General features: G+C 40.6%; 1 protein-coding gene across 1 annotated transcript in view; it reads right to left on the reverse strand.

The window, feature by feature from the left end:
- Positions 1-12,947, reverse strand: part of LOC137131569 (cadherin-2-like) — an 86,073-nt gene that overhangs the window by 17,422 nt on the left and 55,704 nt on the right. The window contains exons 9-13 of the mRNA XM_067513006.1: positions 12,667-12,852; positions 11,235-11,488; positions 7,327-7,469; positions 3,048-3,281; positions 2,100-2,333 (exon numbers count right to left, since the gene is read on the reverse strand). Coding sequence (XP_067369107.1) covers positions 2,100-2,333; positions 3,048-3,281; positions 7,327-7,469; positions 11,235-11,488; positions 12,667-12,852 — 1,051 coding nt within the window. The remainder of the gene's footprint in view (positions 1-2,099; positions 2,334-3,047; positions 3,282-7,326; positions 7,470-11,234; positions 11,489-12,666; positions 12,853-12,947) is intronic.

A 12,947-nucleotide genomic window follows, 5' to 3' on the forward strand; every position in this document is an offset into this window, starting at 1 on the left:
ACATTGTTCCATTCATAATTAGAACCACTCCAGCTGAGCCTCTTTTGTTTGTCCACTATGTTGTAACCTTGCAGCATTGTGGCGAGGTAGTCGCTCATAATGGCTGCACACTGTGTCCAAGCACATTAAGTGCTACTTAGTAACAAGCACATAATTTGTGAAAAACTGCAAACAGCTTGACTTGAGATCAGAGTCTGGGATTTTTGCCACGGCTAACCTATGCTTCACCCAACAAGCTCCACAGTGTGACATTCGCTACTGGCTCCAGCTTCTACTGCAACACAGGTGTTGAGTTCTTTGCCTTTAATTGCAAATAATAGATGGACAAAAATGACACCTTCCCCTCCTGTGGTATTTACTACAAGTGGCCATAAGTGGTAATATGGGGGCTCTGCAGCAAAGCAAATCACAACCATTAACAAACACAATATTTCTCAGCTGATAAATTACTTCTTTGAACACAGCCATTAAACATACAGAGTGATGGAGAAGGTGAAAAAGGTGAAAACAAGTGTTTTAGTAACGAGATGAACCACCTTTGGCAGCAGTGACCTCAAGCAAGCACTTTCTGTAGCTGTGGGTTACACTCACATAAGAGGAGAAATTCTGGACCAGTCGTCTTTACAGAACTGCTTCACCTCAGCCATTATATCTTAGGACATCTGTGGTGTGAATGTTTCTCTTCAAGGACATTCCACAATATCTCTGTTGAGTTAAGGTAGGAGCTCTGCCTGAGCCAGTCCAAAAGGTGATTTTGCGTCTCTGAAGCCATTCTGGAGGAGTTGTACTCCAATGACAGTAAATCTGACATTATCCTGTACGTTACCTTAATACATTTGGGAATATTTTTCCAGGATCCAGAGGCAGCAAAGCAGCCCCAAATCATAATTCATCATACTTAACTTTTCATGTTGGTACATGGCTCTCTTAATTGCCCAGACAATTCCACCTTTGTTATCTTTCCACAAGACATTTTCCCACTATTGTATCAGATTGTCAGACTTGAGGCACTAGAATAATCTTGGCTGGGTGCCCACATCTATGGAGAGTAGCCACAGTACCAAACTGTCTCCATTTATAGACAGTGTGTCTATAAAGTCTACTGTATAACCCATTCCAGCCACATGCAGATCAATAACTCTTGATTGTATGTCTTTTGAGCTCTCTTTTTTGGTGGAAATGACTCACATTAGCTGATGCTGTTGTATGTTATATTGCAAATTATTGTGTTAGGAAACCCTGCAAGGTTATTGTAGAGTTATGATGATGCATTTTTTGTAATCAAGCTTTACTTTTTCCCTTGGTTTTCACACTTCCCGTTGGTTCAGGATAGCACACAGTAGCTTAACACTTGCATAGAATATGTGAACTACTGCTGTCAAAGTTGTCTAAAAATGACATTTAAATTCTCTTTCTAAAATAAGTTCCAACTTTGCTGTTTCCAATATCAAATACAAATATTTTGGGGCATTTTGTCCATATGAGCATAAACTAATATGACAGACATAACCACTGAACATGCAGATGTCTTTTAAAAGACTAACCAACACATTACAGAATGAACAAACAATAAAGAATAAAAACAACAATATTTAGCTTGCAGTATACAGAACAGTATGTCAATGCCCTGAGCGAGCGGCGCCATGATGAACACGGAAAAGCAATTATCTTTTCATTGACGTGAAATAGGAAATAAGCGCACTCAGGTAGCAAGAGTCAGAAAGGTGGCATGGCTTGCATGCAGCTGTACCTCCATGTTCTAACAAGCATCTGAAACATTTCCTAATGGGGTTTTTTAGATTATCTAAAGTGTAGATCAGTCTCTCTGCAGATGAGTTGGATTGTGAATTCTCTGCCATTATTACCATGCACATCTTTTTTGTTTCTTGTTATTATTTGCTCATTTCTCATTTTTGAAACGTGTGCCTGCATTTCAGCAATGCATTTCATGCAGCAAGGCAGACAACCTCAACAGTGCTAGTGTTTTCATAGTTGCATATTAATTTTCATGATCAAACATCAAAAGTATTTCTTTCCATTGTGGTGCTCTATACAACCATCCATATGGCCTATGCTTAAAAAACGTTAGGCAGGCTCACCTAACAATATGATGATACAGATAAGGATGGAGATGATGGCTCCAGTGCCCAGTCCAGCAGCGATGTAACGCTCCATGTCCACACAGTCTCCATGGTGATCACACTGACAGACCTTGATCCTCAGGTAGGAGGTGTTGGACATGGGCAGGTTGCCAGAGTCAGTGATCATGATTGGAACCTCGTAGATCCCACTGGCCAGAGAGCCAATCCGCAGTCGCAGCTGGGCATACTCGCCTACAGGAGAATAAGATGAAGATAGAAGGGGAGACAGAAGGAGAAATTGAAAGATAGGCAAGCGGAGTAAGTGGTCACTTACAGACTTCATCCTGCTTCATATTCATGCCGTTCCACTCAATTACTCTGGGAGCTGCCCAGCACTTCTGGAGTCTGCTAATGGTGGTCACGGGAGCAGCTGGAGGTTTTTTGCTTTGCCAAAAGTACTTCAACAGCAGGTGCTGATAGGAAAGAGCTCTACATATTTTCCCCTAAACTCAAGATACAAGCTGAAAAAAAAATCTATTGGCTACTGTGAAGTAACAAACTGCTGAAGTAAAAAGGGGAATAAAATGCAGTTTCTCATCTGCTAGTGCCACCAACTACTAAAACCACCTTTACTTCTAAAACCAGAGACTTCTCTGAGCAGGGACAGCAGTTACAATCTATAACCACTTTGGTTGTTACTGCTTTTGCAAGCTCGCAAGTGGTCTTCCACTCCCTAGAGTCTCATATTAGGAGAGCCAGGACTCAAACTCCAGTGTCCTTGAAGTCACATCTTATATGGCTCATCGCGACTCAAGTCTGACTCTGGCATAGTGTAGTAAGGAGGTCAAACAAGCTTTACTTTCCTGTTGGAATCGTGCACTGACATGCAGTGATTTTGTCAATTAAGATTTGAATTGTGTTTTTATGTACACAAATTTCTATAGTAAATGAATGACAAACACTGACCGTTAAGGCGACTAAGCGTCCAGTTGCGTCGTACGTCTGATGGGCGATTGGTCAACTCGAAGGCGAAGGGCCCAGCATTAGGGTTCAGGTCGGGGTCACTGGCTGTGATGTTGATGGCGTTGGGATCTGGCTTCTCACACATTTCTACTTCAGGGGGGAACACATGAGGTGCATTGTCGTTTATATCCAGGAGATAGATCTGAAGGGTTCCTGTCCCACTGGCAGGTGGAACACCTGGACACACAGAGTAAAAACTGTCACCTATTGAACAGAAACACTACCAAATACATGTATTGCCCCACATATAGCTAAAGACTACTTCTCATTTGTATTCCTGTGGTGGGTTCACCAGTGATGCACAGGTTGACAAAGACTGCTGGGTGTTATTTTACATCAAGATTTGCTACCCATGTCCTGTTCCTTGGCACCAACAAAGAAGATAAACAAGGTAAAAATGGTTTCTCTCTATTAGACTGAAAAAGGTGCTATAAAGAAGCTGCTCATGGCATTCGATAATGAAATCTGTCCAGAACATTGCAGCAGGGTCATCAAAACAAAACAAAAAAGGTTTATTCCCTGGGCTAATCAATTGAGCTGCATTGCTGTCCAATGACTATTAATCGCATATCTCTGAAAAACACGGCTGCACTGGCTGTAATCTTCATTCATTACCATGAACACATACATTGAATCCCAGACATGCTGCCCTGTGTCTCTGATACTCAATAGCTATAAACATAGATTACTCCACTACTGAAAAATCAGCAAATGCTGCTGTTTAAAAAAAACAAATCTACCCTTTACTGCTGAAACTAAATGAAAATGAAACTATTTAGTTTCAATGCTTGCCAGGTATTTGGATGGGCAAGCAAACCTTTTTGCTGTACACAAGCTGTGTACAAGTGTAGACAAGTAGACAAGTTTATGTCATGTTTAACAAACCAGAAAAGTTTTTATATCACCTTTTGTTTTAGATGACACAAAAATGTAAGTAGCAAAAATATGGTTTTTAGCCAAGTGTTTTAAGTGAGATTGACTCTTCATTCATAAATAAAATAAATACTAAAATATATTACTTTTGTTTTTAGACTTGGATTTAATCTGTGAAGACTATATTTGTTGTAAATTCACATTTACAACCAGAGACCAGAAACCAGAGACCAGAACCTGTCAAGCATTGAGAAAGCATTGCACATGGCCAATCCAGAAACCCTGAAAAAGAAAGAAACCACCGGTGTACTGAGAAACAGCCACAGAACAAAGGGAAACAACAGCTGATGACAGAAGTACTGTGAGACCTGTGAGGAACAAGCCCCAAACCACAGTCAGTGACATCAGCAGCAAGCTCCACAGAGCCAGAGTGAAGGTACTGTATCAGAATCCATCATTTGAAGAAAATGTCATGAGCAAGACTCAAGAGACCAAACCAAAAAAGGACGTCATTAGAGGTAAATGTGGAAGGACCTGGCCAAGCCAATAACCAGACCAAGTGCACGTGAATTTCACCTGCTGAATTGTAGACTGAAGGGAGAGGGTCTCCAAAATATGCAACAACAGAGGCCTTGAAAAGGAAAAAAACTTAAAAGTAAAAGGCTTGATGCATGCAAACAAATTATCTCCTATATACTGGAATTTAATTAAAACTACTCATTTACAATTGCAAAAGTGAGCTTGAACCTGAGAATCACAGCCAGAGTATGGAGGACCGAAAGTGTTAAGAGATGGAATAAAGCATTTTCGGATTGCGTCTTGTCGTGAGATATAAGTTGACAGTAAGAAAAGCCAGCCTTGTGCTATGCTATATGGAATTATTATTTTCAGAAAGCTTTATGTCAGAATGCACAATCTATACTGCACAATCATTCCCTTTAGATTTCTGGATGCCGCATAGTGGACAATCAACAATAAAGTCATTGAACAATAATTCATGCACACTGGCTAAACACTGCTGCAGAGTATGACCATCCATCAGCTATGCATATTATCACTAACAGTGACTGGCTGAATTAAAACATGCCCTCGGGGAAATCAATAATATATTCTTCATGGACACAGTGTAAGCTACAGTATGCTCAGTAATAGCAGGTGGCTGCTGCACATATGGTGAACCAGTGAAAAACTGCAGATATGTAACCTTTAGCACAAGCTTGTGTGTGGCTGTCCTTGTGTCTGAGTGTTGTTTTGTATCAGTGAGCTCCTTGCAGAGTGTGCGATCTCGACAAGGGCAGGAAATGTGCAAAGACAGTGAGTTAGCAGGAAGCTCAGAGCACAGCGGGGTCTCTGTGAGAGTGCTGCTCAGGGCACAGTCGATGGATGCTGAATAACATTCCTCTCCAACAATTTTCCACTTTGAACAGAGAATCCTCTTTTCTATGGCTATAAAGCACAGTTGTGATCAGAACAACAGCAAGGCTTTGGGAATCATGCACTAGACAGGAAAACATCTCCATTTCAAATGAATGGCTGCACTGTGTCCAAAAGACTGTGTATGTAATCCTACAATCCTCCCCGATCAGGATATTTGATTAGAAAAACTAATGAATGCAATGTAATTAAAGGTGGACAGTGTAGTCTGTTGTTCACAGGAAAAGGCTGGACTCATGTGGGCACTCAAATGGACAGTTTCCACGCTTAATGCAGCCAACACTCGATGTTCGCAGGTTTTAGAATGTTTCATTTCATGGCGTACAAGTTGAAACATAAAATGTGTAATTGTCCAAACACAGGATTTAATTTTAGTTTTTATGATTATTGTAGGCTAAAGCTCCTGATTGTACAACAGCTTTTTGTTTAATGTGATGCAAGTTGTAATCATTTTATGATGTTTTAAATTCCAATGTCGCTAATGTAGGCGACTTTTTACAAGTAACTGTACAGTAGCTACTTTCAATATATAAATATTGAGTGTCTTAACTACATATTGGCTTTTCATTTTAGTTTGACACCTTTAAAACCAAAAGGATCGTTAGGACAGCAGTGGAGACATTATAAAAGGAGCTTCCAACTTCGAGTTTGGCAGAGGACCTCACATAGACAGTATCACTGGCACTGGGAAAAGACACAGCAGCGGCTCTACCTTCAAAGGACATTAAGGAAATCAACCTATGCAGCTGGTCATTCCCTTCTACCACTGCTGGATAGAACAACACCTTTCATTACAGGGCTGTAACTGTTCAGCAGCTGAAAAGACAGTTGTCCAGAGAGTCATCAACCCCCTTGGACATAATTGGCTTTATTCAGACCATGCAACATTCTGAAGGACAAAACCCACCCAGCCCATCATTTTTCCACCCTGCTGCTGTTTGGGAGATGCTGAACATTGACCAATCTGAAAATATCAGCCAATCACAGTCACACAGGCTGAACAGAGGTGTGGAAAACCTGCATTCCGAGTGAGAACAGCGACAGGGACAGAGAGAAAAAACATAAAGTGAGAAGTCAAAAGACAAGTGAAAGAAACGCAATTCTTAGTGTGTCATAGCTTGTGCGAAGGTTGACACAGAAAACCTGGCTTTTTATCCGGAATGGACTGAGGCATACATGTTCAGCCTTCCCATTGGACGCTTGAAACCGCTATGCCTCATCTCCTCTGACAGTGGTAAAAGTAACAAAACAAATCCAAATTACATTTGAAATAAATGACCTAATAAATTCAGCAATTTGGCTGCAGAAAGTAAGCGATCTTAAAGCCAACTAGAGTCCACGCGAGTTGATACACTGACAATTCTACTTCAATATCTATAAATTCATTGTAAATCATAATACAACTTAAACATGACGATGTACAGACCTGCACATGAGGAAATGTTCTCCTTAATTCAAAATTGACTAGCCCTGCTGTAAAGGTTTTACCCAACAGCCATCGCTGGAGTAAACTCCTCCCCCACATTGACTCGAATGTGCTATTGTCTGCGCTCTCCTTCGAAGTTCACACACTGTCACATCTTGACTTGCTTCTATGTAAAAACGGTATGTGTCATAACTGTTAAAGTATGTTTACAGATCATACTTAGGCTTACAATAGTACAAACGCCGTTTGTCGGTGCCTGACCCCATTTTCTCATCACCTTTCCAAGCTTACAGGTGAAGATATCTTTATTAAGTCCCTTTCGTATCTGCTATTTGCAGATACCTTGCAGGAAGCTATAACACTGACTCCAAAGTAAAACCAGCATTTACTGCAATTATTGAAAGAGCACCGAGACACAGTGAACACAATCCAGCCTCTGTGTGTGCCAAGGGGTTACTGTAGGACATGAGCACAGTCCACGTGGCTCACCGTTATCTGAAGCCATGAAGGTAACATTGTAGAGGTTGTTCTTGACATAGGGAGACTCTCGGTCAAGGATGGCGATGGTGGAAATCCGACCGTTAACCTGGTCAATCTCCAGCCAGTTGGCAGGGTCATACATCTTGGAGTACCTGAAATCAGTGAGAAGGAGAGAGACATGGCATGAGAAAACAGCACAGAGAGGCTTCTTTATCTGCTTCACTGGCTGCAGTCCAAACAGCTACCAGGGAGCTGATATATGGAGGCTGCAGCACTCTCACGAGGCAGCCACAATTCATTCATTTACTCTCGCTGGAAAGGATTCTGCTTTTAACAGGCTTCAAAATTATATCAAAAATTATTATTTGACAGGGGAAATATATTTTTTTGAACAGGAAACTATCCTTTAAACAGGAAGGATCTTGGCAAATCTCTGCGACTTGCTGATGAAATGTCTTTATCTGACAGGATTTACTCTCACGTGCACTGCTTTAACAGCAGAAAGAGACAGGTTTCAAACAGGGCCCACATTAAGAAGAGAGATCATGTAAATAAAGAGGAACATAGCACAGCTTTTATCAAAGGCAGATATTAGCCACCATGAATAGAGAATGTTGTCCATTTTGTATATTCTTAATTGGTCAGATAAAGAGTAGAAAGGAACAGTTATGAATAAATGTAGGAGCAGCAGCACCAACTGAATACAAAGCAACAAAAATGGAAAAATTAGAAGCCAAAATACTCTCCCTGGCCCTCTCTATAGAGCACAATACACTTGCTTTATATGTGAGAGCGTGTTAGTGTGTGTGTGTGTGAACACTTTGTGCGTCCATTGGTTGTTGCTAGGCTACAAAGACTTCAGTACTACATTTAGAAACAAATAGTGGGATGTAAAAGAAAGAAGGATGAGACAAAACGCAGCAGTCCTGCAGACTTGTTAAGCTGTTAGCCCACTGCTGGAGGATGTGAAAACATGTACGAAGTCTCCAGACATCATGGGGAAAAATGACATCGAGGCGTATTATCATCCCTGATCTAAAATCACTTCAGGGCTGCAACAGAGTATAACATGCTGACCTTGCTAATTGAGAAGGCAAACATTTACCCCACTGCCTAAATAAAACTACGGTTGATGACAAATCAAAACTCATGTTCACACACTCAGGACGGTGCCAGGAAAACTTTATTTTATTATTCTTTTATGTATTATTTTGGTAATAGCAGGGTAATAGTGGGTTAATAATTCAGAAATCACAATAATAATAATATCGTGTAACACTTAAGGGGCGACTGTGGCGCAGGAAGGTAGAGCGGTTAGTTAATATTGAGATGGGAGCATGATAGTGGGAGTAATATAAGATAACAGGAGATAATATTACTGTAATAACAATGAAACAGTGTTATTATGTTACTAATTAAATAATAAACTGAACTCATGGTAATTACTAAAATAATTACCATGATAGTTTGACATAATGAATGGATAATAATATTCATTTTAAGTGTGTATATTGATATGATATGGATAGAGTACTAAAAATAGATGGGAATCGCTACTTTTTAAATGACACAACGGCTTCAGAGTGAAGTCCACTCCACTAGATTTTTTTTTGGACCTACACCAGTGCAGCACTACATGTAGTTTCAATAATGTGGTGGACTGGGGACAGCATGGGAAAGATCTTGACAGCTGAAATGAGCTACTGCTGTAGACGTTTGTCATTACAACCACTAAGTGTTAACTCTGACCTGCAGGTACAGGGTGTTTCACACACTAACTCCTGCTAATTTTAAATAGCATTAGAGTTTAACACCAGTGTATGAATTTAGAGTCACACAAGTGAGTCTAAAAAACGTCACATTGTCACATTCACACAATTTGTAGCCGGCTGAGACAGCGTCCATCTTTACTTTAGCCAGTGCAGATACTTTAGAGTTTGTCCAGATATATATAGTATTAGTTCAGACTCTGTGTTCCTTTACTTTCTACTTTGGATTTGAACTGAAACAATAACAATATGGTTAACACTGCTTTCAAGGTCTTTGAGGGTGTTCATGTAGATTCTTGTGTTGGGATCAAACGCCTCTTCTTCGATAGCAAAACTACTTCATGTTGTGGAAGCTTCTACCAAGAGTCATCCCCCTTAATTCACTGTGATAGGGAACCTGTGTGGAGGTGTCGTTTCCACAACTACTTCCCTTTCCAACAGGAATGTCTCCCATTTAGCTCATTTTTCAGTTAAATACAGTTTGTGCCTTTTGCAAGACTGACACATTTACACATTGGTCAGACAGTCTTAAAGCTCCAGCACAGGTGGCTTTGACATTCTGATTCCAATCCAGCCTGAATGCTTTTTGAATGCATTTACACTGAGCCACATACTGTAGCTATTCCTCTGTATCTTCTGAATTCACATTAGGTGACTCAATGTAAATTAAGTCAACAAGTAACATCTTATTATAATACTTATATTTATTGCCAATCTTATACCCACTTGATTTGTTTTTTTTGCATGATTATTCTTGTATTATTCTTATACATTTCTCTGCGTTTCCCTGTGTCTTGTGCACATGTGTTCTGCAGAAAACTCATTGTCCATTGACGTTATAATGGATCACAGTGATCCGTATGGCTCATCCTCCAAAGTTTGGCAAACGTAATCAGCGGGCCACTAAGGTATAATGTGAAACTTTACATCCATCCACTCTCTACCAAAACGTCCTTTCCACAATTCGCTGCAGCTCTGCTTTGCTTTCTATGCTCCACCACCATCGGCACATTTTGTCAGGTCTGCATTATTTATAAATTGAAGTAAATAAGAAATCCACAAAATGTAGCTCCTCACATTCTCGCACTGGCTACATGCTACATCACTGTGCCTTCAGAGAGACAGTTCTCAGTGTCTGCAAAAAGCTCTGAACTCTTTTCCAGACAGGTATGCTGACATGGTCATCTTGGTGAAAAACCAATTGTTTTAACATCAGATGTAAAATCGTTTTTTTAACTACATTTTCTTTCACTCGTTCTAAGTAAGAACATATAAATTGCACTTAAATTTTGCAACTGAACATTTGATATTTCAAGATTTCCATTTTAATATTTTATTTAAAACTTGGATATGTTAAATATACCCCCTGGATTTAAAAAAGCTTAGATTTGTGACGTGACTTGGGATCCTTGGATCCCTCTGTCTATTATCCATAAACAATAGGTAAGTTAGGAACGTTGTTGGTAGCCTCAGTCACTGTTCCTGGCCGTTCCTGACGCAACGCAACCCTCCCCAATTTCTACCGGGCTTGGGTACGCACTACACGGCTGGGGACGGGGATAGTCTGTCTACGGAGCTCAAGCTTTCTTGCCTGGGCAAGATACTTTGACATGTGGTCGGGAAGAGCAGAACACGAGCCTCCTACCCTATATGGGGGGTAGTTGGCCACTCCACCAACTGAGCCACTGCCGCACCCTCTACGGAGCTCAAGCTCTGTTAGTGTCAACACTTACGTCAACTAACATAAGGATGTAAAGAATGTGCAATGACAACTCTTGCTGTCACGTGGGAAGGCTTTATGCTAAGTGTGCCCATAATCCTATCACAGCTACATGATGATACACACAGTCTAAGATGAGCAGTGTCCAAAATTGCATTAAATGGTATCAAACCTATTTCCTTTCAGTTCTACTTTCCTAGTGACACAGAATAAAATCCAATTAATGGAAGACTATTTTCAAAGATGAAAAGATAAAAACACATAGAAATGTAAAAAGGTTCTTCTTACCCATATACAGTGCAAGACACATTTCTCTACTTAAACCGACTTACTATTTCATCACTCACTTATATCTATTAAACATGTTTTTATACCACTTTACTTTGACTTGAAACAGAAACAGAATAAAAATAGATTAAAAGTCTTACCGGACTGACTGTCTCATGAATCGGTCGGGGTCTTGGGCAGTAAAGGTGGTGAGCAGAGACCCAGCAGGCAGACCCTCCTCTAGCTTGATAGACTTGGGGTTGGGGTTAAACTCTGGACTCTCGTTGATGTCCAGGATTTGTACAGAGACAGTAGCCGTGGACTGGCGAGGCAAGTGGATACCTCGGGCTAGTGGAACTTCATTCTCTGCCTCCACCATTAGCGTGAAGGAACGGGTCTGCTCAAAATCTATGGGCTGGATAGGAGAACAGAGGGGGGAGATGATGATGACATTATGGAATGGATTGGATGCATTTCTATGCATAAGTCAGATGGTTCTCTTTTTTAGCATGGAGGACAACAGCATCCCTGACTTGTAAAAAGAATAGTCAGACCAGAAGAGTTTTCCACTTCACCTCAGTCCCTTTTAAATAGCCTTAGGCTCAGAGATGGCAGAAAAGTTTCTGGATCTTGTTTATATATGGTTGTTTCTTGAAAAGTAGAGTTTTAAATTGTGTATGTGTTACCAAGCTGTGTTCACTGACTATAGTTTTAAAAGGTGAAAGGTAAAAGGTGAATCCACAAAGTGATTTCCACTAATGAACCATGTCTGTTTTAATGCAGTGCTGACTGAGGGCCTGAAGATCAGGACCATTCAATAATGCTTTTTGGCCTGTTCCAGATATTTCTCTCAATGTAATAAAATTCTTAGCAAATTTACATTCCAAACAATATTCTTTTCACCGACAGGTAAACCTTACCACATCCTTACTTGTTGTCACTGGCAACACAACACAGCATTTTTTGTGTCAAGCAACCACAGAAACTGTAATGTGGTTGTCAGAGAGGTTAGGACTTGATTTATCTCTAATAAAAGGCTCGATCATTTTTAACTTCTGCATCAGAGAAACAGAAGAAGTAAAGCTGTGATAGCTGCAGGTAACAAGCTCTAACGCTGGCTTGTATGAACCAGCACACCTCTAACACAACATCAAAGCTAACACTTCCTTTTACTGTGAGCAGCTGTTGTGTGGAAAACTACTTGCACTGCGTGAGCAGCGTGAGATTGTGTTTTCTCACAGTATGATGGTAAAAATCCAATTAGTGTCTTTCTTAAACAATATGAGACTATAAAGCCTTTAGAGTTTGTTTGTCAGTGCTGTAAACGGAAACACCAGTTGTTCTTCTGATCGTGACTAAAAGAAGGCACTCGCTGTAAAGATCCAGCACCAAGTTCTGGATACACGTCACCAGTCAAACTGTTCTGGGAACAGTGTGTGTTGACAGAAGTGAAATTCTAAGGAGCCATTCACAATTTTTCAAGTATAGCAAGGAAAGGTCACATGTGAACAGTATGACGCTTTTAAGTATGCACATGCGTGTGTGTGTGTGTGTGTGTGTGTGTGTGTGTTTGTGAGAAGACCAAAAGCCCACCTTGACTACAGTGAGCAGGCCCTCATTGGTGGTGGGGTCAGTAGGGATGGAGAATCGTCCAGTGGGGTCCCCAGCAATGATGCGGTACACAGCACTCCAGGCTGGAGTGTGTGGCTGGTCCTTATCTGTTACTGTCAAGTTGGCAACGATCACATTCACTCTGTTCTCATGAACCTCTCCGTAGAACTGACAGACAAAAGGACAAACTCGTTAACACCAAAATGTTTAATTAACAGCACAAGCATGAATCTCTCGAGGAAATATTTCTGGCTTTAGGAGGT

This window comes from Channa argus, chromosome 8 (genome assembly GCF_033026475.1).
Source record: "Channa argus isolate prfri chromosome 8, Channa argus male v1.0, whole genome shotgun sequence".
Taxonomy (NCBI): Eukaryota; Metazoa; Chordata; class Actinopteri; order Anabantiformes; family Channidae; genus Channa; species Channa argus.